This window comes from Gorilla gorilla, chromosome 19 (genome assembly GCF_029281585.2).
Source record: "Gorilla gorilla gorilla isolate KB3781 chromosome 19, NHGRI_mGorGor1-v2.1_pri, whole genome shotgun sequence".
Taxonomy (NCBI): domain Eukaryota; kingdom Metazoa; phylum Chordata; class Mammalia; order Primates; family Hominidae; genus Gorilla; species Gorilla gorilla.
Genome location: NC_073243.2, coordinates 22,566,971 through 22,588,504, shown reverse-complemented (window position 1 = coordinate 22,588,504; position 21,534 = coordinate 22,566,971). Strand labels below are relative to the sequence as shown.

General features: G+C 56.3%; 4 protein-coding genes across 7 annotated transcripts; all 4 read right to left on the bottom strand.

Annotated features, from left to right (window-relative positions):
• Window positions 1-15: 15 nt before the first annotated feature.
• Window positions 16-7,305, bottom strand: FGF11 (fibroblast growth factor 11). 2 transcript variants are annotated; one of them, XM_004058481.5, is made up of 5 exons: window positions 5,132-7,305; window positions 3,376-3,486; window positions 3,079-3,182; window positions 2,159-2,357; window positions 16-1,875 (listed from the first exon to the last, which is right to left on the bottom strand). In XM_004058481.5, the coding sequence occupies exons 1-5, from the start codon at window positions 5,322-5,324 to the stop codon at window positions 1,799-1,801; spliced, it is 684 nt and encodes a 227-aa protein (XP_004058529.1). In that variant the 5' UTR covers window positions 5,325-7,305; the 3' UTR covers window positions 16-1,798. The 2 variants fall into 2 exon arrangements, with proteins under 2 accessions (XP_004058529.1, XP_055223353.2); XM_055367378.2 differs by lacking the exon at window positions 5,132-7,305 and adding an exon at window positions 4,141-4,344.
• A 113-nt stretch (window positions 7,306-7,418) lies between these two features.
• TMEM102 (transmembrane protein 102) lies at window positions 7,419-9,577 on the bottom strand. The gene is made up of 2 exons (XM_004058482.5): window positions 8,857-9,577; window positions 7,419-8,748 (listed from the first exon to the last, which is right to left on the bottom strand). The coding sequence occupies exons 1-2, from the start codon at window positions 9,068-9,070 to the stop codon at window positions 7,436-7,438; spliced, it is 1,527 nt and encodes a 508-aa protein (XP_004058530.2). The 5' UTR covers window positions 9,071-9,577; the 3' UTR covers window positions 7,419-7,435.
• A 2,691-nt stretch (window positions 9,578-12,268) lies between these two features.
• Window positions 12,269-16,233, bottom strand: SPEM3 (SPEM family member 3). Of its 2 annotated transcripts, none has more exons than XM_019013192.4 (3): window positions 16,049-16,233; window positions 15,842-15,899; window positions 12,269-15,721 (listed from the first exon to the last, which is right to left on the bottom strand). In XM_019013192.4, the coding sequence occupies exons 1-3, from the start codon at window positions 16,184-16,186 to the stop codon at window positions 12,327-12,329; spliced, it is 3,591 nt and encodes a 1,196-aa protein (XP_018868737.4). In that variant the 5' UTR covers window positions 16,187-16,233; the 3' UTR covers window positions 12,269-12,326. The 2 variants fall into 2 exon arrangements, with proteins under 2 accessions (XP_018868737.4, XP_018868738.4); XM_019013193.4 differs by having other exon boundaries at window positions 12,269-15,622.
• A 1,234-nt stretch (window positions 16,234-17,467) lies between these two features.
• Window positions 17,468-19,423, bottom strand: SPEM2 (SPEM family member 2). 2 transcript variants are annotated; one of them, XM_004058480.5, is made up of 3 exons: window positions 19,213-19,423; window positions 18,989-19,046; window positions 17,468-18,851 (listed from the first exon to the last, which is right to left on the bottom strand). In XM_004058480.5, the coding sequence occupies exons 1-3, from the start codon at window positions 19,348-19,350 to the stop codon at window positions 17,539-17,541; spliced, it is 1,509 nt and encodes a 502-aa protein (XP_004058528.5). In that variant the 5' UTR covers window positions 19,351-19,423; the 3' UTR covers window positions 17,468-17,538. The 2 variants fall into 2 exon arrangements, with proteins under 2 accessions (XP_004058528.5, XP_018868736.4); XM_019013191.4 differs by having other exon boundaries at window positions 17,468-18,762; window positions 19,213-19,293.
• Between the last annotated feature and the right edge of the window lie 2,111 nt (window positions 19,424-21,534).

The following is a 21,534-nucleotide window of genomic DNA, read 5'->3' as shown; positions in this document are numbered from 1 at the left end:
GATGACAGACAGCACTTCAGTTGTATAAATCGTCTTTAATTGAGAAAGCTGGAGTAGAGACCCGATCCCCTGGGAGCAGTGCCAGGAGTTGGGTGGAGACTAAGCGGGGTTTGTGTGGGTGAGGGGCATCTACTCCTCTTGCAACAAGCCAGAAGTAGAACAGCCTAAGGAAAAGTGACCTGCCTTGGAGCCTTAGTCCCTCCCTTAGGGCCCCCTCAGCCTACCCTATCCAAGTCTGAGGCTATGGAAGTCTCCCTCCTAGTTCACTAGCAGGTTCCCCATCTTTTCCAGGCTGCCCCTAGCACTCCACGTTTTTCTGAAAAAATCTAGACAGGCCCTTTTTGGGTACCTAAAACCCAGCTGAGGTTGTGAGCTGTAAGGTAAAGCAAGTTCTATCCAATTAGAAGCTGTTGGGGCGTATGAGGTCTGGAGTGCAAGAGGCCTTCACCCTTCTTGGCCTGACCTGTAGGGGAGAAGGGTGAGACTTATTGCTGAATTGGGGTCTCCTCACTGGGAGGGTCAAGGCTGTATCCATTTGTCCCTTTTATTCAGGACATATTACTCTAAGGACCTCAGCTTTAAAGGGGACCTGGAAGGGATTCCTGCTGAGGTAGCTAAGTATTCATGTCCACCCAACACAGATGCAGGTTCAATCATGCCATAATTTTGACCCCTCCCCCATCCCAGCTTCCCTACTATGAGCCAGGGATCCTTCCAAAATTCCTCTGCCCTTCTCCAGACTCTGTCTCCCTGGCACGACCTCAGCTGGGTTGAAGGAGCTAGAAACTGCATGTAAAAATAAGCTTAGCATTCTACATGGAAGAATCATATTTTTAGAGAATTATCTAGGAAAAACAAGAAATGGTTCTTGATTCATCCAGAACTGTTTTTATGAATCATAGCTGGGTCTTTTCCAGAACTCATCCGTAATAGGTATCACTCAAGAAGGTGGGAGGGTGGGGCTAGAACTTACTTAGAACAATAATATGGCTATACAGGCCCCAGCTCCATCCTGGGTAAAAGGGCTGAGAGTCATGATCTATGTCCTAGAGCTAGGATTCAGGGGGAAGTATGGCTCCATAAAGCTCTAGAATTGGGTGTCTCTGGGATAAGAAGGTTAAACCCGTGGTCATCTGAGACTGGTTCCAGTTCAGGCCAAAGCCAACAGCTAGACAAGGCCCAAATCTAGCCTCTTTCTACTTGGAAACCAGGGGTCCATCTGAGTCAAGGACAGAAGCCTGACGGATCCACAGAAAAGGCTGGCAGCATGCCTGGGTTCCGGCACAGAGCCCTAGTGCAGAAGTGGCCCTGGCGAGGGTGTCCAGTGTTCCAGAATGTGTCCAGACCAAGGTAGAAGGTAGAGTAGGGAAAGAAGGACACATGAATCCTGAGCTCCAGTGAATCTAGAAATGGCTCAGTGGCAATAAAAAGGGGCACAGGACTCCAGGAACTGGCTGAGCCGGGGTGGGAAGTGTTTATGCCCTGGCTGTCCATGTGGGAACTCCCAGCGCCATCTCGGGAAAAGGCATGGGGTTGTGTGAGTGTGGAAAGAAAGAAGTGATCAGCCAGGACCATCTTCAGACATCCCCCTCTCTGACTCCCTCCTAGGCCCAAAGATCTAAGGGTCTCAGCAGCCTCGGAAGTCACAGCCAGCCCCTAGGCTCCCTCAGGGTAGAGCATCTAGTGGGACCTGGCTGCTCAGGGCATGTGTGTGGCAGCAGGGGTGAGAGCAGGACTGGGAGACAGGTTGTGGTGGTGGCTGGCTCACTGGGAGTACAGGGAACCTCCAGTCCAGGGACTACATTTCAGGGGGCAGGGGGACTGAAGGGGAGGCCTCGGGGACACTGTGGAGAGAAGGCTCCCGGTACACGGCCACTGTGAAGGGGAGAAAGAGAGGAGCAGGGAAGGAGAGTTAGGCACAGAGGGACCCAGGCAGAACCAGTGCTCCGAAAGGGCTCCCTTCCCGTACATTCAACCTCCAAGAACCCCAACCCCACAGGAGGACCGCACCCAAACCCCCAAAGGGCAAAGCCTTCCTGGCTTGATCTGTCACAAAGCGTCCTCTTATCACTTGTAGCCTGAGCTGTCTGTCCCTAAATGTCCATATCAAGGTCAATACCCTCTCCTGTGGCCCACATTTTCTTGAGTCTATACCCACCCTCCAGGAGCTTGGGCAGAAAGTGGGCAGCTGCCTTGGTCTTCTTAACTCGGTTTCCCTTCATGACCTGGCCCTCCTTGTCCAGGCCGAGGTACCAGGCCCGGCCAGAACGACGCTGGCGGTAGAGAGCAGAGGCGTACAGGACGTAGTAATTCTCAAAGACACACTCCTTAAAGCGACACTCAGCTGTGAAATGCGGCTAAGGAGACAAAGACCCAGAAAGGTGCACAAAGACAGAGAGATAAAAAGACACATCACTGGGCAGAAAGGAGCTCATGGAAAGCACAAATCCGTACGTTTTTTGGGGGAGGGGGAGGACAACTTCTGAGTCCATGTAGGACCTGGGAGCAAAGGGAGGACAAGGAAGAGGGCTGAGGGCTAAGAACTAGGCTCTGGGCCAAGCACAGTGGCTCATGCCTATAATCCCAACACTTTGGGAGGCCGAGGTGGGTGGATCACCTGAGGTCAGGAGTTCGAGACCAGCCTGGCCAACATAGCAAGACCCTGTCACTATTTAAAAAAAAAAAAAAAGAACTAGACTTTTAGGGGTCTTGCAATAAGATTCCTTCTCTCCACTGTACTCCCAGTCTCTCACTATCCCCTATCCTGGATGACTCTAGGGAAGTGAGTAATGACAAAATCTGGAGGAGGTGGGATAAGAAATAGGGGCCCTAAAAGGCAGAAAGAGTTGGACATTCAAAGAACCTGGGGCTGTTTTGGGGGTGTGCAAGGAGTGGGGACTGCAGAGACCCTAGAGGAGCTGGTCTGGAATGGGCAGCGATGACAGGCCATCAGCAAAGCTGGAGGGAGGAGTCCCGGGCAAAATGTCTGTAGTTGAGGAAGGTTGTCATTCCCTCAAGGGACAAATTGAGGAAGGGGAGTCCCCAGTATTTCCCAGCCACTCAGCCTCATTGTCTCACCGAACTGTAGAGCAGTCCCTCAGCATTCATGGCCATGTAGTGACCCAGCTTGGCGCTCTGGATGGTGACCACACGGAGGCCCACAGGGATCAGGTTGAAGTGGGCTGCAGGTGGAGAGAGGGAGCATCAATACCCAGGCCTCTGACCCTCACCTGAGCTCCCCTCATCCCAGCTCCACTTTTTCCCTTAGAGGTCAGGAAGACGATCAATGGCAACAGAAGCTGAAGAGGGAATAGGATTGTCATCTCCTGTCCCCATTCTCCCCCTTCCCACCCTGTGGCCAGCTTCCCCTCTCACTGAAGGAGCTGGTATCCTCTGGGGTGCCCTGGATGCTTCCGTCGGGATTCGCCTGGAGGTAGAAACCCTGGCGGCAGAACAGTTTGGTGACGATGCCTTTGAGCTGAGGCTCTGGAGAGAGAGACATTCATCTTTGAAAATGACATCTCTGTTCCCAGAAACATTCCTACACTTGGCAGGATTAGAGGGAAGAAAGGAGAATGAAAGGAAGGAAGAGGATCCCAGGGCCCCAGCTCTCTTATCCTCCAAGCACGCTCTCTCCCACCTCTCTTTCACTCCTGGGAAAACTGGTGTGGGTCCCTTCTGTTTCCTATAACCAGGAGCTTTCAGTGTAATTTATTGAAATTTATTTAAATGCCTTAATTCCTACCCTACAGCTCAACCAGAAGAGGGAAGGAGTGGGGGAGGAGGGAGGGGAGAGATATATCAAAAGGCAGGGACAGAGGGAGACCAGCAGGGGTACTGAAGGGGCAGCGTGTTTGCGAAGGTGGGGGATCTTGGCAGCAGCAAATTGACCACAGGGTAGGGGCTCTCCCTCAGGAGTGGGGGTGGGACTGGGCCTGACGCTGACTCAGCACCTGCTGCGGCTGCCGCTAGCTTGGCGAGAGCCTTGCGTTGGCCCAGCGCCGGCCTGTCTGACACTGACCCATCTGTCTGTCTGTCTGTCTGTCTGTCAGTCTGCTGGCTCCCGGGGGCCCAGTTCTCCCTGAGGCTCAGCCTCTCCCCTTCGGCCAGGTAACTCGCCTGGGGTAAGGGGGACCTTACCAAGGATATGGGGGGTGGGAGCTGAGGAGATGGAGAGGCAGGCTGAGTCACGTGGGGGCCCGGTCCTACTCAGAGGGTGGGCTGCGGATTGTACCACTATGGGCAGCCGGTGGCGCGGGGAGGAGGGCGCGAGGTGGCTACCCTTAGGGGAGCTGGGAGCGGGCGGGAGCAGAGCCAGAGGGACTCCCTGACTGTCGTACATGGACGGGGACCACATTCTAACTCTCACAACTCTCCTCCCCCATCGCTTGCTCTCTGCCGACTTCCCTGTCCCCCCTTGTAGGTGGTACGACCCCCGAGTCGGCGCCCATCTCTAGCCGTGAACTGTGTCTGAGTTCCTGCCAGCGTAGGGTCCCCTGAGCCTACGGGACCCGATTTCGGAGTGGCGCGGGGTTATGGGAGGGGTGCCCAGCTCCGTTCTTGAAGCGCAGGTCACAGGAGGAGGGCGCATAGAGGGCTGGCTGGCGAGGTAGCTGCAAGGACACCCGAGGGAGAGCTGGGGAGATTGGCTCGGAGCCAGCAGAGCTCGACCAAGAGGAACCGAGCCCAGGCGTGGAGGAGCGGGAGAACCGGGGCGGGCGGGGACTGGGGGGGCGTGCGGCTGGAGCTGCAGAAATCCTTGGGGTGACCCAGGCATCTGGAAACCCCCGGGCCCCTCCGCTCCAGATTGAAAGAATCGCGAGAACCGGCACGTAGGCGGAGGACGATGGGGGTGGGGACTGCTGTGTTGGGAAGGGGGGACGAGCAGGAACTGCGAGGCTTTCGGGGGGCCTCAAGCCTTCCCCTTGACCTCGAAAATAAGGAGACTCCGGGTTATGGACAAAAGAGAAGGGAAACTGAGGCACGGTCTGGCAGGGACTTTGTCGTCCTGGCCCACCCCCTTCCACTTTCGGGGAGCCCCTCAGCCGGGCCCTATTCTTCAGAGTCCCTGGCCTCAATCTCCCAGGCAGAGAAACCTCTGGCCGGGAGACCCCGCCCCAGCCGCACTCACCCGGGCCGCGGTCCGGCCGCGCGGGCCGCCCCCTGCACAGTCGCACCTTGGACAGCAGGATGAGGAGCTGCTTCTGGCAAAGGGACTTGGTGCCGCGGGGACACACGCGCCGCTGCGCCGACACCGGCCGGCTGCCCCCGGGCTCGCGGACCTCCCGCTTCTGCCGGATCAGGCTACTGGCCAGCGCCGCCATAGCGCCCCGGGAGGAGACACCCCCAAACCGGCAGGCGCCCGGAGCGCGCTGGGCTCCCCCAGAGGAGCCCGCTCACTAGGGCATGCTCTTGACGCTCAGGCCCCGACTCGCTGCCCCACCCACAGGACCTGAGGATAAGCCCCAGACCCTCCCCACGTACCCCCCTCCACAGCAGCCAGTTACCACCCGTGGGCCCAGTGCTGGCTCCACCAGATCCAGCAGCCTATGTACTCCTCAGTGGATCCCACCCTCGAGTTTTGCCTCCTATTGAAAACGTCCGCTTTCCCTCCTCTCCAGTGTCTGTCCTCACTTCACCTATCCCAAAGCCAAGACCCACTAAATTTCCAAGACGTGGTTTAAATTTCTTCAGGCACCTTTCCACTGTATTTTGGGGCACACTCCTGCCAAATCCACTCTTGTAATCTACAGGGTGTGGGACTTTAGCTTTGGGGATATTCCCTCATCCCACCCCTACTGGGGCACTGCCAATGTCAGGAAGGAACCCAACCTTGGTGTTTTTTCCTTTGCTACACTCTAAATGGAGGGGATCCCCCGCTTTTTTCACTGAAATCCCCCCAAAATATGTCTCAGAATATCCAGGTTGCCCAGGTTCGGTAAGACAGGGCTCCCAGACCCTCTGGCTGGATAATACCTTTTTCACCAAGTCCCCCCCATGTCTAGTAGCATAGAATTCTAGCGGCCAAGACCCTTTCTTCACCTTCACACCCTCCGCTCCTTTTGAAGTCACCTCCAAATCCACCCTTCCTAGTGGATACACCAGGTAGTTGTCTGGAGGGCCTTCCGCCACCTCAAAATGAGGAGCATCCGTGTTTGTTTTTGTTTTTGTTTTTTTCTCCCCTGGCTGCCCCTTAAATTTTCTTGGGAACAGCTGGTGCTGTTTAGATCCCACGCCCTCCAATCTAACCAGCCCCCCAAGAGAGGAGTGCACCCACGTTGTCACCAGTCCCCAAATGTGAACAGGCCCCCTACAAGTCAGAGCGGATCACAGCTTCCTGCTACAGGGATTCCTCGTCCTCCCCGGGATTGCCTATAGCACCCCCTCTTCCTTTCCCCGACGCCCCTCAACCTGTCCTGTCCTGTTGATCCGGCGACGGGTGGCGCTGGCTTCGGCTCCAGGCTCCTCCCTCCCTCTCCCCCGCAAACGGAGTTTCCCCCCACGCCCGGCTAGGCGTCCTGGACCCTCGGGAAGGAGTGAGGGTGTCTCTGCAGAGCTCCCCGGTCCGGCGAAGTCAGAGCACTGGGCCGGTGGCTGGACCAGGCAGAGCGGCGGCAGCGGCAGCGGCTGTGGGAAGCTGAGGCGGCGGCGGCGGCGGCGACAGCAGTTCCCCCTCCTCGGAGAGCCGGCCCGGGGGCGGGGCAGGGGGCGGAGACGCTGGGAAATAGGAGGGTGAAGCCGGGCAGGAGGAACCCCGGGGTTCCTTGGAGGTAGAGAGTGCGGACTGTGTCTTACAAGCAGGCAAAGCCGAGGCAAGGCCGCACGTCTCAGCCTTCAGAGGAGGAGGGACAGGAAGGCCTCCTGAACGCACCCCTGGGTAGGAAGGAGAGGTTGGGCCTAAGGGAGATGGAATGGCGGATGCTGGGAGAATGGAGAGAGACCCTACTGGCCGGGATGTTAGTGAGCAAAGAACCGCACGAGTAAAGTCGGGGAAGAACTGGAGAGATGGAGGATGGGGGGTGGTGAGATCCAGCCTTGGGCGAAATCCGGCCTCCTTCATATCTCTGCCTTTGTGTGAGCCAAATTGATCAGACCCTGGTCTCCATAACTCCTTTTCGCGTTTGGTCAGCAAATATGTTTCTCCCATTTCTATTGGCCCTTAAGAGAAATGACCAAAAGAACTGGGGACAGACGGTTTCTGGAAGCTGCCCCTGGGCGGAGTGCTGGCCACAGATGTGGAGAATAGCGAGGCTGGAATGGGGCAACTTGTGCGGGGGCAGGCGGGTGGGCGTAGAGGAGGAACCAACAGGGAGGCCTTCCAGAAGGGGGGCTTCAGGCCCAGGGCACACAGTCAGTCCCCCTGGCGAGGGGCGAGCAGAGCCCCCCACGTCCCGCTCGCCCACAGAGGCACTTTCCACTGGTAGGAACAGCGTCTTTAATGGGCCCCGCCCCCCAGGCCAGCCAAACCGCCCCCCTTGCGGGCCACTTTGGCCTCCTCCACCGCGGCACGGAGGGCCCGGGCTGGGTCCCCGCGGAGCCGGGCCAATTCTCCGAGCAGCGCAGCGGAGTCGTCCCCCGTACGGAGCTGTCGGCCGTTCAGAAAATAGTGAGGCAACGTCCCGGCCTCGAGCACTCGGCCCAGCTCGTCTAGCAGCCCGAGGCAGCAGGCGCCCGCATTTTCTGGCCGCGCCAGGTAGAGCGCAGGCAGCCGCTCGCACGCCCAGTACAGCAGCGTCCGCAGGAGGTAGGGCGCCGCCGCCCGGGTCCCGGCCACCAGCGGGCGCAGTAGCGCCTGGGCCGCCGCGTGCGCCTGCAGCAGCGGCGCTGGTATGCGCGCTTTGAGCGCCAGCTCCTGGCGGGCAAAACAGAGCTGCCAGGCGGAGGCGCACGGCCGCTCGGTGCCGCCACCGGGCACCAGGTAGAAGGAAGCCGACTCAGAGGCCAGCGGACCAGCCCACGAGTGGCTCCGAGCCCCCTCGGGCCAGCCCGCCACGGACACCACTGGGATCAGGTCGAAGAGCAGGAGGCGGCGAGGGGGCTCAGGGGTAGCCAGGAGGACGGTGGTGAAACCCGCGTGGCGAGCTGCGTGCACCAGACGCGGAGCACCCGGGACAGGGATCAGAGACTCGGCGACCGCCGCCAGCGTAGCAAAGAACCAGGCAGCCACCTGGGCGGAACATAATGTGGGCCACGCTTCCCGAGCCTCCGACGGCTTTGGGACTGGGCTTTCGACGGCTGCCTTGGTGACGTCACTACTCATTGTTTTCAAAGGTGCGGTAGAGCCAAGGTCGACGACGTCATGCTGAGGCGACTCGGACGCTGAAACGTCACTATGTGATTTTTCCAAAGACACTGGCGCCTCGTGCTCAGTGACGTAGCTGTGCGGCTGGTCCACAGAGCTTTGCCAGTCCTTGGAACTTTCTTCGCTCTCCGTTCGGTGGATCGAATCACGTGCTCCTGGGACTGGGGGTCCTAAGCAATCCTGCCACATCTCCCGGATGGGGGTTCCGCACACCATCTCTGGGAGGCAGACCTGTGCGTAACAGGATTCCAGGTCCAGTTGCAGTTCAGTGCCGTCCAGTGAAAACATGGGCACTAGGAGTGTGAAGCCGGCATCGTAGTGAGGTCCCCGGGCGTAGGGACCCAGGGGTGCATGCCCCAGATCCAGGGAGCCCTCGCGAATCCCACCACGAAGCAGCAAGAGCTCTGCCTGGGGAGGAAAGCGAGGGTCCCGGTGGTGAACTAGACCTAAAAAAAGGGAACGGATCGTGAGGGTGTCGCCCAAAGCCGGGGCGGGGGCGGGGGCGTGGTGAGGCTGAGAGCTGTGAGTTCCCAAAGGCAAGTAGGGTTACTTACCAAGCAAAGAGAAGACAAAGTCCTTGGCCCGGAGGAGATCGGCTCCCGGCTTGGGCCCGTCACTCCAGCTCTGCTGCACACCCAGCTCCTGGATCAGCTGGGTCAATTCCTGCAGCTGCGCCCCGGAGCAGAAGTCGATGTCCGTGAGCGGCCGAGCTGGGGCCGGGGGCGGCGGGCCCCACCAGGGGGCACTCCCCCAGACTGCGGAAGCCATGCGGTTCTATCGCTTTGGGCTACGGAAAACACGGAAGGGAGGTGGCTTTGCTGCCACAAAGTCGTCCCCGTTCTTCCCTCTTCCTGAGGCCGAGCGAGTGCCCCAGACACAACCTACAAATCGGTCTGTAGATGATGGGTTCTAAATTTAGTCCTCAAAATGAACAAATAAATACCCCTTCTATCCTGGCCCTTTTCTCATATGCAGGTCCCCGCCCCCATGAACTGGTTCACCGGACTCAGCAGGTAAAAAGTAACTGTTGGCTCCTCCTACGGAATGCAGTAGCCAGCCTCCGCCGCCGCCCCTTGTCTACCTCCCTTTACCTCTTTTTTGGAAGAGGCTTATTAGTCTGCGGCTTCCCCCTTATGGGAAGCAGTAAGGGTGGGGAGCAGAAATAGATTCAATAGGTTACTTCTTCCTGATGCCCACGTGGCCACGCCCCTACATTTTCGGCCACGCCCCTTTCTGGAGGCTGTCGAGGTGGTTTCTGCCGGGTCGGGTCGCCAGTCAGAGCTCAATCACTCCTTTGGCCCTGCTGAAATACCGCGTTATCCTGGGAGTTGTAGTTTCCCGCTCTACTGGGGCGTAGTAGCCACGCCCCCACATCCTTTCCTGTTCCGCTGAAGTAGTGCCTGATGGAAGTTGTAGTTCCTCTGGAGACAGATTATTCTGTCTCTTTTCACACCCATATCAACCCCACTCAAACATTCCTTGGGGTTTGAGAGGGGTAATAGGATGGCTCTGAGTCGCAAAAAATAATGAGGGATGGGCCGGGCGCGGTGGCTCCCGCCTGTAACCCCAGCACTTTGGGAGACTGAGGCGGGTGAATCACCTGAGGTCAGGAGTTCAAGGCCAGCCTGGCCAACATTGCGAAACCCTGTCTCTACTAAAAATACAAAAATTAGCCGGGCGTGGTGGCAGACGCCTGTAATCCCAGCTACTTAGGAGGCTGAGGCAGGAGAATCACTTGAACCTAGGAGGGAAAGGGTGCAGTGAGCTGAGATTGTGCCATTGCACTCCAGCCTCGGTGATAAGAGCGAAACTCCACCCTAGGGCCTGGGGAGAGATAGGGACCCCTGCATCCCTGTGTGATACAAGAGCCCCGGTCACTTAGATCTACTAGGGTTCTTCCATGCAAGTATAACTTCCTCATTTTGGGGATGAGGAGAGTACCGCCTAGAAAGGTTACACAGCTGAGCCAGGGAGGTGCTGGAAAGGGGTTCCCTGACTGGGTGGGGTGGGGGGGTGCATCTTGGAATCCCAAAGGTGGTAGTGTTAGGCAGGAGCACACAGATGGTGACCCAGAAATGGACGTTTGACTCATAGGAGAGACATACATGTTAGTGATGCCCACCTCAGCTCACTGCTACCTGAGTCGTGGCAGGGAAAACACTTTGGGATCTCAAATTTTTGTTTTGTTTTGTTTTGTTTTTGAGACTGAGTCTCGCACTGTTGCCCAGACTGGAGTGCTGTGGCGCAATCTCCGCTCACTGCAACCTCCACCTCCCGGGTTCAAGCAATTCTCCTGCCTCAGCCTCCCGAGAAGCTGGGATTACGGCACCTGCCACCATACCTGGCTAATTTTTTGTATTTTTAGTAGAGACAGGGTTTCACCATGTTGGCCAGGCTGGTCTTGAACTCCTGACCTCAGGTGATCCTCCCACCTCGGCCTCCCAAAGTGTTGGGATTATAGGCATGCGCCACTGCACCCGGCCTGGGCCACGACTTCTTACATTCCTTCTGCCCTTGGTCTGTCTCCAGGACGGGATAGGCCTAAGTCCATGGATAAGATAATTAAGGAGGACATCTAGGAAAATTAGAGGGCTGTAAAAGAAGAGACTACCCAACTGTAGAGATCAATTTGGCAAGCCCAGGACTCAGGGGTTCCTCGTCACTGACAGAGAGCTTTTCTCCTTCAGCAACGAGATTTGGGGTCCCTGGGAGAAGTGAGAGCACCAAAGTAGCCCAGAACTGTTCAAGTAGGTTCCCGTACACACACATCTGGCTGTGACCCAAGAGGCCAGATCAGGAGAACTGGAGACTGGGCTCTTTCTCACAATCTGGAGTAACCAGGCATCAGACATCCCTGCATCTCACCTCCTTCCCAGAGGGTGGCTTCCGAGGCACTCTAAAAAGAACTAAGTTCTCTGGACTCTGTGGAAGCTTTGAAGATGTTAAGAATGGGTGACAAGGAATAGTTCCTCTAAACTCTAAAGCATGGCTCTCCAGTATAATTTTCTGTGACGATAGCAATGTCCTGAGTTGGTCCTGTCTGATACAGTAGCCACCAGCAGCCACCTGTGGCTGTTGAGCACTTGAAATGTAGATAATGTGGCCAGGCGCCCTGGCTCACGCCTGTAATCCCAACACTTTGGGAGGCCGAGGCGGGTGGATCACTTGAGGTCAGGAGTTCGAGACTAGCCTGGCCAACATGGTGAAACCCCATCTCCACTAAAAATACAAAAATTAGCTGGGCGTGGTGGTGCACGCATGTAATCCCAGCTACTCAGGAGGCTGAGGCAGGAGAATCGCTTGCTTGAACCTGGGAGGCAGAGGTTGCAGTGAGCCGAGATCGCGCCATTGCACTCCAGCCTGGGTGACGGAGCGAGACTCTGTCTCAAGAAAAAGAAAAAAAGAAAAAGAAAAGAAGAAAATGTAAATTAAAATTAAACAAAATTTAAAAATCTGTTCCACAGTAACATCTACTTTTTTTTTTTTTTTTTTTGAGACAGAGTCTTGCTGTGTCACCAAGGCTGGAGTGCAATGGTGCGATCTCGGCTCACCACAACTTCCGCCTCCCAGGTTCAAGTGATTCTCCCTGCCTCAGCCTCCCGAATAGCTGGGATTACATGCATGCACCACCATGCCCGGCTAATTTTTGTATTTTTAATAGAGACGGGGGTTTCACCATGTTGGCCAGGCTGGTCTCGAACTCCTGACCTCAGGTGATCCGCCCACCTCGGCCTCCCAAAGTGCTGGGATTACAGGTGTGAGCCACTGCACCAGGCCTAATATACATTTTAATAGCCACATTTGGCTAATGGCTAGTGTATGGGACAGAGGAGCTCTAGGGCCTTGAGGATAATGGGCTTAGCTATGCAGCTATGGAGGAGAAACAGGGACCTGTCCTCAGCGGCTTTGTGGGTGGCCAGCATCGGGGATGGGCTGGGGTGGATGTCCTCAAACAAACACAGAACATTTCTCTCGCCTCTTTATTCCTGATGCACTTTTGTCCCCTCTTTGTCCAAGGTTCTCATCACATTCTGATATCCCCACTCCTTGATGGTTTCCCCGAGTTGCTGGGTGCCTCTTGACGAAGGTGCCTAGGAGACAGAGCTTCACACTTGTCCTTGCCCACTGCCAATCGTCTCTGACGGGCATCAAAAACCACATGCCCTGCCCGGGTGCCTGGTCCAGGGCAGTGGGACTTCCAGTTGATATGGGTAGGCACAGACATCTGATGATAGTTCTGGTAGCCTGAGGGAACTGTATCCACAGGGCGGTACGCCCCGTGCTGGCTGCCTGCCTGACAGGAGGATGACTGCAGCTCAATTAATACAGGTACCTCTGAGAAGGTCTGCAGGTCACTGGAGACCACTTGGGCCTTGGAAGGGCAGGAGTTCTGATTGAGTTGGACACGAGCCCAGAGGACGTGCCGCTGTGCGTCCTCCTTCTGAGCAGCCTTCTCAGGCACAGATGACTTCATCAGGGACAGTGTGGACTTTGAGGTCTGAAGTAGGGACAAAAGCTGGACAAAATCAGAACCTAGGGCAGGGCTTGGGTTCTTGCAGAGGCTGGGATCTGGGATGAGGCATGAGTTCTTGTAGGGGCCAGATTCCTGGGTAAGGCCTGAAATCTTGGGGAGGCCAGAGTCTTGGACAAGGGCTGGGTCTTTATGGGGGCCAGGATCTTGATTAATTCCTGGGCACTTGTGGAGATTAGAGTCTTGGCTATGTTCTGAGCTCCTGTAAACTCCAACATCTTGGGGAAGGCTAAATCTTCTTTCAACTTTAGTGGCTTGGGTAAGGCTTGGGAGGTTGGAATCTTGAGTAAGGCCTTTAACTTTGTGGCCACCACAATCTTGGATAAGTCCTGGATTCTTGTAGTCTCCTGAGTTTTGGGTAAGGCCTGAGCACTTCGGGAGGCCAGAGGTTTGGACAAGGCCTGGGCTCTTGTGGAGACAAGATTCCTGGATAACTCCTGAGCTCTTATTGACTTCAGAGTCTTGGGGAACATACGGACCCTTCTGTGATCCAGAATCTTCAGTAAGGCCTGCGGTACTACAAACTCCTGGATCTTGGACATTGCCTGTATTCTTGTGACCTCCAGAATCTTTAGAAGAGCCTAGGTTCTTTTGGTGGTCAGTTGCTTGGGAGAGATCTTGATTTTTGTAGATCACAGTCTCTTGGTTTGGTTCAAGATTCCTATAGATTCCAGAGTCTTGTGTAAAGCCTGAGCTCCTCTGAAGATCAGAAGTTTGGGTAAATGGTGTTTTCTTGTGGAGGCCAGGGGGTTGGGTGAGACATGGGCTCCTAAGAATACCAGCTTCTTGAGTCAGACCTGTGTTCTTTTGGGGGTGGGAATCTTGAGTAATGCCTGAATTCTTGTGAAGACCAAAGTCTTGAGAAGGGCTTGGATTCTGGCAGAGATAAGAATCTTGGGGAAGGCCTGGGAATTCATGTAGGCCTTGATTTGGAGCAAGACCTGGGTTCTCGTGGAGGCCTGAATCTTGAGTAAGGCCTGGGTTCTTGTAGAGGTCTGGGTTTTGGGCAAGGTCCAGATTCCTGGGAACTCTGGAGTCTTTTGAAGGGCCTGGGGTCCTTTGAAGGCCAGAATCTTGGGTAAGGCCTAGACTCTCATGACATTCAGGGCATTGGGGTTGGATCAGGGGTTGGGAAATGGTGGCGAACAGGGAAGGGATGGGGAATTGGGAAGTGAGGATGGACTGAGGAGACTCGGAGGTTGGAAGAACAGTAGGGGTTTGTATTAAGGTGGAAGGCCTCTGATGGTTGGTGGGTTGAGGAGGGACAAAGGATCTGGGAGGAACGAGAGGCAGGGAAAGAGTGAACGGTGGAGGAAGGGTGCACACTGAGCTCTGGGCAGTGGTTGCAGAATGAAAGCAAGTCTTGGCACATGCAGTATCCCGGGAGTAGGCAAGGAATTTGGGGTAGAATGGAGCCTGGGAGTCTGTGTTCTTCTCAGAACTGCAAGGATGGAAGCTGCAGTAAGGGGAAGTCTTGGTCTGGAGGAACTTATCTTTGGCATCATCTGAGTTCTTCCATTCCATATTCCTCAACTCCAGGTAGCCCAGTATGGATCCTGCAGGAAGCTTGGCACTATCCCCACTGCATTGCTTTGTTTGCTCAGATACGCCAGAACTCACCAGGTCCTGACCCTCTTGGGGCCTGAAGAGGGTAGCCAAGTCTTTTCTTGAATACTCAGGGTTCTGGGGGCTGGACATATGGAAGAAATTCTGCTTTGCCCTGCGGGCATCATAGACCACATGGCCAGTGGAGAGGTCATGGCTGGAGGCAGGTGGGGTAGAGGGTATAGGAGTTATGATAGGGGCAGGGGTGGTGGCAGGGACAGGATCAGGGACAGGAGTGGTAGTCAGGGCCATGACCAGTGCTGGAGCAGGGGTGGGGGCAGAGGCTGGGACAGGGGCTGGTGCTGGAGCTAGGACAGGAGTAGTGGCTGGGGCAAGAGTTCCGGGAGGAGCTGGGGCAGAGGTTGGGACAGGAACGGAGCTGCGGACTAGATGAGAGTGGTCTGGGATATACGCTGGGGCATGGGCTGAGGTGTACTCAGGGGCATGGGCCTGGGGGTGGGCTGGGACAGGCATAGGAGCCTGGGCTGGGGCATGGGCTGAGGTGTGTTCAGGGCTGTGGGCCTGGGAGTGAGTATGCTCAGGGGTGTGGGGCGGAGAGTGGGTTTGGGCCTGGGCTGACATATGGGCTTTAGTGTGAGCTGAGGCCTGGGCTGGTGTAGGGGCTGGGGTGTGAGCTTGGATGTGGGCTGGCGTCTGAGCTGGGGTAGGGGCCGAGGTGTGGGCTTGGGCCTGGGCTGAGGTGTCCTGGGCCTGGGAGTGGGTGCCCTCGGGGGTGCGGGCTTTGGAGTGGGTCCAGGAGTGGGCAGGGGTGTGCACAGCGGTGTGGTCCATGGAGCGGGTCCAGGGGTGGGTTGGGGTGCACACAGGAGTGTGGGTTGGGGAGTGGAGCTGGGCCTGAGCTGGGGCCTCGGCTGGGGCACAGTCTGGGGTCTTAGTCTTGCTCTCTTGGGGCAGGTGGCATGGACCCGTGTCCAACTTTCTCATCTTTGGGAACTGGGAAGATGTCTCTGGGCTGGAGAGCAAGGAGGCTTGAGCCTTTGAGGCTGTGACCTGAGGGGCTTCTCCCCCGCCCATCATCCCCGCCTTGTACAGTCCCCGTGCAGACTCCCTGGGAACGCCGGCACGTCCACATTTAGGGGGCATGCAGCAGCACGCAGAAACCTTCTCATCGTTCGTGTCTGGTATCCAGGAGTCAAGGTGGTTAACGCGCCTGAGCAGGAAGCCTGGGCGAGGACGGACGCGGGAAGAGACTTTTGAGCACAGGTTCTTGGGATCCACGGAGGAGCAAATACATATGGGATGGCTGCCGCTGGGCTGCTTGTCTGCAGGGAGAGGTAGGATGGGGACAATGCCCGGGTTCCCTAGGGACTAAGAACTGGGCCAGGGATAGGAGAAAGGGGACAGGCCCATATCCCTGGGAGCCCATACAGGGGCCCACTCACCTTTGGGGAAAAAATGACGGAAAAGAATCCGCAAGGAGCTCTTCAGATGCTTCCAGAGCTGAAGGGAGTGGGAGGGCGGGTGAGTCCGGAAGCAGAGTGAGCCCCTAAGTCCAACTCTTATCTGGCCACACCCCAACAGCCCTCCCACCTCAGCCCCTTCAAGACCCCAGGGCTCCCCCAACCCTGCTACCCAGATCCTGCCCTGACCAGAGTCACCACATTGATCCACACGTTGAGCAAGATGAAGCTGCCCAGAAGAAGAAGAATCGAGTCTCCTAAGTCCTGGCACTTCCTGGGGTTGGTGCCAGAGCACACCTGGGCCCCATGATAGGCTCGCTCACCCATGGCCTGGGGTCCCAGGACTGCCTGGGCCCCCGGCCCTCACACAGTCACTAGGAGCAAGACTCCTGTTGTTGGGGAGGGGGTGGACTGAGTCATAATGAGGCAGGTGGTCAGGGTCACAATGAGGAACTTCGAGGAAGAGGAGGGCCCAGGGTGGAACTCTCTGGTAACCAGGTTTGAGTAACCAGGTATGGACAGGCAAACAGGGTCTGGAAGCCAGTGATCCTCTCCTGTTTCTCCATCGTTCTCTACTGCTGGGTGACTCACTCACTCTCATTCCATCACTCCTGCAGTTTCTTTCTTTCTTTCTTCCTTTTTTTTTTTTTTGAGATGGATTCTTGCTCTGTTATCCAGGCTGGAGTGCAGTGGTGCGATTTCAGCTCACTGCAACCTCCGCTTCCCAGGTTCAAGCGATTCTCTGCCTCAGCCTCCCAAATAGTTGTAGCTGGGACTACAGGCATGCACGACACCTGGCTAATTTTTGTATTTTTCGTAGAGATGCGGTTTCTTTTTTTTTTTTTTTCTCAGCTCACTGCAACCTCTGCCTCCCGGGTTCAAGTGATTCTCCTGCCTCAGCCTCCCAAGTAGCTGGGACTACAGGTGCCCGCCACCACATTCAGCTAATTTTTTGTATTTCTTTAGTAGAGACGGGGTTTCACCGTGTTAGCCAGGATGGTCTCAATCTCCCGACCTCGTAATCTGCCCACCTCAGCCTCCCAAAGTGCTGGGATTACAGGCCTGAGCCACCGCGCCCGACCAAGACGGGGTTTCATCATGTTGGCCAGGCTGGTCCCGAACTCCTGGCCTCAAGTGATCCGGCCTCCTAAAGTGCTGTACAGGTGTGAGCCACCGCACTCGGCCACTCCTGCAGTTTCATTTCAGAGTCCTGAACCCTTTACCTCTTGACCACACCAGAGACTGGGAAGACCTCCGCCTCAGAGCCCTGAGGAAGGCATGGCTGGAATCCAGAGCCTTGGCCTGGTCCTGTACCATGTGCTAAGTAAATCCCAAAGAGCTCCACTCAAGACACTGAGTTCAGAATCCAGACCTGATCCTTGCTGGAAACAGGAAGAATAAAGAGCCCGGGTGGTTGTCGTCAGCCAGTGCAAGAGCTACGTAGTGCACGGTGCAGACCAGGAGGGCCTGCTGGCAGCCGCGTGGCCACTAAGCCAAGGGGTGCCTCACACCAAGAAGGGGACACTAGTTTCTCATTTCAGGAAGCCAAGGGCAGGGACCCAGGCTGGCCGAAGGAGTGGCACTCCCACGCTACAGACCACCACAGTGTTTCCTGGACTTTGTTTCTCTTTATTCCTCTCCCTCCATGCCCTGCCCCACACCCCACATCCGCCTGCTGGTCAGTTGAGTTTCTCGGTCTGGCTCCTGTGCAGAGAGGGCCTCAAGGTGGAGGTGGAAGCCGGTGGCAGTGAGCTGGACCTGGCTCTGCTCTTCTGCACCTGCCGCTTCAGCTCCAGGCTGTCGTACACCTGGTAGGTGGCATTGCCCCCTGGATTCCGGCTGAGTGGGACGAACATGGTCGGGGGACGGGCGGGATCTGCAGCCTGGACTTTGGGCCGGGGCTGGGAGGAATGGGGGACCAGCACTGAGCTTGGAGCTGGGGTCCGTTGGTGGGAGGCCTCGTCCAACACCGTGAGGGAGGCAGAGATTTTCAGAGGACGCCGGGTGGGCAGAGCCTCAGCCCAGTCAGCTGCCCGACGCCGCACCTCATGGGGGTCCCGGGAACTGTAGCCCAAGGGTTCCGTGGATGGGTGGGGACTGCGGTGGGACTGGCCATAAGCGTGACCAAGCAGGCTCTGCCGGTGGGACTGCGGGGAGTGGTGCTCCCGGCAGCCCTGGGCCTCAGGCCAGGCGTTCCGGGACACCAAGGCATGAGGGCGCTCAAAGCCCTCCATGCCACGACGCCGCTGATCCCGGGAGTCATACAGCATCCAGCCCACTGAGGGGTAAGGGCTGTGCCCCACGGTGACCCAAGAGGGGTTAGGGGGCAGCCGGTGGGGAGGTGGTGGAGACGAGGCCCACTGCTCAGCCTCCACATTGCCCCACAGTCGGGACTGGGAACCGTGGCGCCCACAGGACTGCAGCCTCAGCTTGGACTTGGCCTCTACACGCTTGGGCATGCAGCGCAGCTCAGGTGACAGGTAGAGAGAGGGTGGTGGCAGACTGGCCAGGATACCACCCTGGTGGCCCCACAGCCCCACATTGGAGGGCAGGCCCGCTGTCTGATAAAACCTGCCCCAGCCGCGACGTGGGTACTTGGGATGCGGGAAGGGCAGGTTGTCCTCCTCCTCCAGGTAGGAATCTGGGTCCTCCTGATCAAAGAAAGGCACTCGGTATAGTTGTGACATCTTTTGGTTGCGATGTGGGTTACGGAAGACTGAGCGGCTATGGGGGATTTGTCTGTAGTTCTGCGGCCGCTGCTGGTGGTTGCAGCAGCGACGGCGACAACGGCGGTGGCGGCGGCGGCGGCGGTGACGAAGACAGCGAAGAAGACTGCTGCCGTGATGGTTGGAGAAATGGTGGCAGGAGAAAGAGGAGTACTGCGTGGGTCGGGACATCTTCACCTGCACAGGGTCCAGGATGCAGTGGATGTGGACATCCTGAGCCTTGTCTGAGGGACCACTGGGGGGACTTTCACTGGCCTGAATTTCATCTGGGGAAGGCAAGAGTCCATGAAGTCAGGGCAATTGTCAGAAGAGCTCAAGGTTGGGAACACTGGGGCCTGGGTTTCTAGGGCCATTGTCAGGGGTGGGGATGGGGGTCCCCTACCTCTCCAGCAGCCACACTTACTTTTCTGAGTAGCCCAATCAATCATCTTGTCTAAGGCGTTCTGGAGTCCATGCCACATCTGGGGCAGGGTGGAAGAGAGTGAAGGCCAGGCCCTCCGTGCCCAGCACCACCACCCCTGCCCCCGCCCCAACCTAGACCGCACCTGCAGGTGGAGATGTAGGCTGCAGCTGGCTCCCACCCTTGGCCCTGTTCACCCCCAGAGGTAGTCCACAATCATCACTGACCATAGTTGCCACGTTGATGCCAATGTTGACAAGAACGATGAGGCCCAGCAGCAGGAGTAAGATGTCCTTGGCATCGTGGGGGCTTTCTTGGTATTGATTGCAACATCTCATGGTGTTATGCCATAGCTGGTTTTCCATGGAGGGGGGGTCCTAGGGCCACCTGGGCCACCCCCCTCTGCCCCCACCCCCGGCCCCAACCCACACTGCACTCATGCCAATCCCCGGAGATAACTACAAGCTGGTAAGGGAGCCAGGTCACAATGAGGCGAGCTAGCGAGAGTCACAATGTGGAGGTGGCAGCTTTTATCCATTCTGCTGGCCCCTTCTACCGCCATCTCCACCCTTGGCTCCTACTTGGTGGAGCCCGGTCCCCAGATATCCCAGATCTCAGTCTGCTCCTCTATCTCCACGAGGTTTGCTTAACCCCACAGCTGGTTCCTGAGCTGAAGATAGGGAAGTTAGAGGCTGGCACAGTCGTCACAGGGTTGAAGCATGCATAAGATATGTCCTGTTTCATTGTTCTTTTGAGACATTATGGCAACTTACATAGCCTGTTGGTGTGCCTTGCCCCATGGTTACTTTGGGGCCAGCATCTAGGGTGACTAGATGGGCGGGTGACACTGCGTCCCCTCAGGCATCACCCTGCTGTACCAGCCCCTCCCTACTCTGCCCATTTCCCTGTCAAAAGTCCTCTAGCTCCCATCTCTGCCCAAGTCTTCCTGGCCAGACTCCAGCCCTAGGTGTTGGTGGTCCTTGAGCCCACCAGCCACTTCGTCACACTGATATCTGACTCACTGAGGTGGCTGCCTCTGCTGGGAACCAACCCCAGCCATGGTTTCTCCAACCTAACCACCTGCACTCCCACCAACCAACCCTTACTCCAAGGTGAAAAACAGTTAAGCTACTAGCTGAAGAAAACCCGAGCTGGGCGCGGTGGCTCATGCCTGTAATCCCAGCACTTTGGGAGGCTGAGGTGGCTGGATCACCTGAGGTCAGGAGTTCCAACCTGGCCAATGTAGTGAAACCCCGTCTGTATTAAAAATACAAAAATTAGCTGGGTGTGGTGATGCACACCTGTAGTCCCAGCTACTCGGGAGGCTGAGGCAGGAGAATCATTTGAACCCAGGAGGTGGAGGTTGCAGCAAGCTGAGCTCTCGCCGTTGTACTCCAGCTTGGGTGACACATCGAGAATCTGTCTCCAAAAAAACAAGAAAGAAAGGAAGGAAGGAAGGAAGGAAGGAAGGAAACTTGCTGGGCGCAGTGGCTCACGCCTATAATCCCAGGCAGGTGGACCACCTGAGGTCAGGAGTTTGAGACCAGCCTGGCCAACATGGCGAAACCTCTACTAAAAACACAAAAATTAGCTGGGCATGTTGGTGGGCGCCTGTAATCCCAGCTACTTGGGAGGCTGAGGCAGGAGAATCGCTTGAACCTGGGAGGTGGAGGTTGCAGTGAGCCGAGATCGCGCCACAGAAGTCCGGCCTGGCTGACAGAGTGAGACTGTCTCAAAACAAACAACCCAACAACAACAACAACAACAAGAAAACCACATGAAATTAATAAAGCACAAAATACATGTAATTGTTAATATACCAAAAACAGTGTTTGACTTAAAACAGGTGCATCACTGGGGTCTGTGGTGCCCTGGAGACTGCAAGCCATTTGTTTACACAGTGAACCACTCAGCAGAAAGAAAGGCCAGTGAGCATATCCCATCCAGCCTCCAAACACAGAGTAGATGCAGAGTAGATTCAAATTCCACTGAATGGAATCCGTTGAAAATGATCAGTAACGTTAGTTGAATGAGAGAAGTAGGGCCATTTGCAAACGGTCCGTCTGCTCACATTCCAGGAATCTGTCTAGAGTGGAAGGTGAAGTCCAGCTCCCTCAGCCTGGGCTCACGCACACAGCTGCTTGTTCTCAAGTGGTATGTGTGTGCATGTGCGTATGATCCCAATTGTGTAGCAGAAAGGCAGGGCCTGAGTTTCTCTGTTTCTCAGTTTCTGAGTTCACATGGTGAACTGGGGAAGGTGGGAGAGTCTGGTGGGTCAGGCTGGCTCTGCAGCAATGGGATGGAGCATCTGAGGCCATGAGCTTGATCCTCAGTGTCTGTGTAACCATGAGCAAGAACCTTAGCTTCTCTGAACTTAGTCTCCTCACTGGTGACATGGTGAGTTAATCAAAGGAGTGAGGTCACAGAGAGCTGTGATGTTACAGTGAGGTACCTCTTGAGGGGGGCCCCAATATTTCTCCTTTTTTTTTTTTTTTTTTTTTGAGATGGAGTCTCGCTCTGTCGCCCAGGCTGGAGTGTAGTGGTGCAAT

What these genes read in the sequence shown, in the direction of transcription:
- SPEM2 (XM_004058480.5), bottom strand. Translation starts at nt 19,350, where the DNA reads ATGGAAAACCAGCTATGGCATAACACCATGAGATGTTGCAATCAATAC. An exon ending in GCATCAACGTGGCAACTATG is followed by an intron (nt 19,047 to 19,212) that starts GTCAGTGATGAT and finishes ACCCTGCCCCAG; the next exon opens with ATGTGGCATGGACTCCAGAA. An exon ending in TGATTGGGCTACTCAGAAAA is followed by an intron (nt 18,852 to 18,988) that starts GTAAGTGTGGCT and finishes TGCCTTCCCCAG; the next exon opens with ATGAAATTCAGGCCAGTGAA.
- TMEM102 (XM_004058482.5), bottom strand. Translation starts at nt 9,070, where the DNA reads ATGGCTTCCGCAGTCTGGGGGAGTGCCCCCTGGTGGGGCCCGCCGCCC. An exon ending in CTTTGTCTTCTCTTTGCTTG is followed by an intron (nt 8,749 to 8,856) that starts GTAAGTAACCCT and finishes CCCTTTTTTTAG; the next exon opens with GTCTAGTTCACCACCGGGAC.
- SPEM3 (XM_019013192.4), bottom strand. Translation starts at nt 16,186, where the DNA reads ATGGGTGAGCGAGCCTATCATGGGGCCCAGGTGTGCTCTGGCACCAAC. An exon ending in GGATCAATGTGGTGACTCTG is followed by an intron (nt 15,900 to 16,048) that starts GTCAGGGCAGGA and finishes CACTCCCTTCAG; the next exon opens with CTCTGGAAGCATCTGAAGAG. An exon ending in CCGTCATTTTTTCCCCAAAG is followed by an intron (nt 15,722 to 15,841) that starts GTGAGTGGGCCC and finishes CTCTCCCTGCAG; the next exon opens with ACAAGCAGCCCAGCGGCAGC.
- FGF11 (XM_055367378.2), bottom strand. Translation starts at nt 4,342, where the DNA reads ATGTACGACAGTCAGGGAGTCCCTCTGGCTCTGCTCCCGCCCGCTCCC. An exon ending in AGAGGATACCAGCTCCTTCA is followed by an intron (nt 3,183 to 3,375) that starts GTGAGAGGGGAA and finishes CTCCACCTGCAG; the next exon opens with CCCACTTCAACCTGATCCCT. An exon ending in AGGGACTGCTCTACAGTTCG is followed by an intron (nt 2,358 to 3,078) that starts GTGAGACAATGA and finishes TTGTCTCCTTAG; the next exon opens with CCGCATTTCACAGCTGAGTG.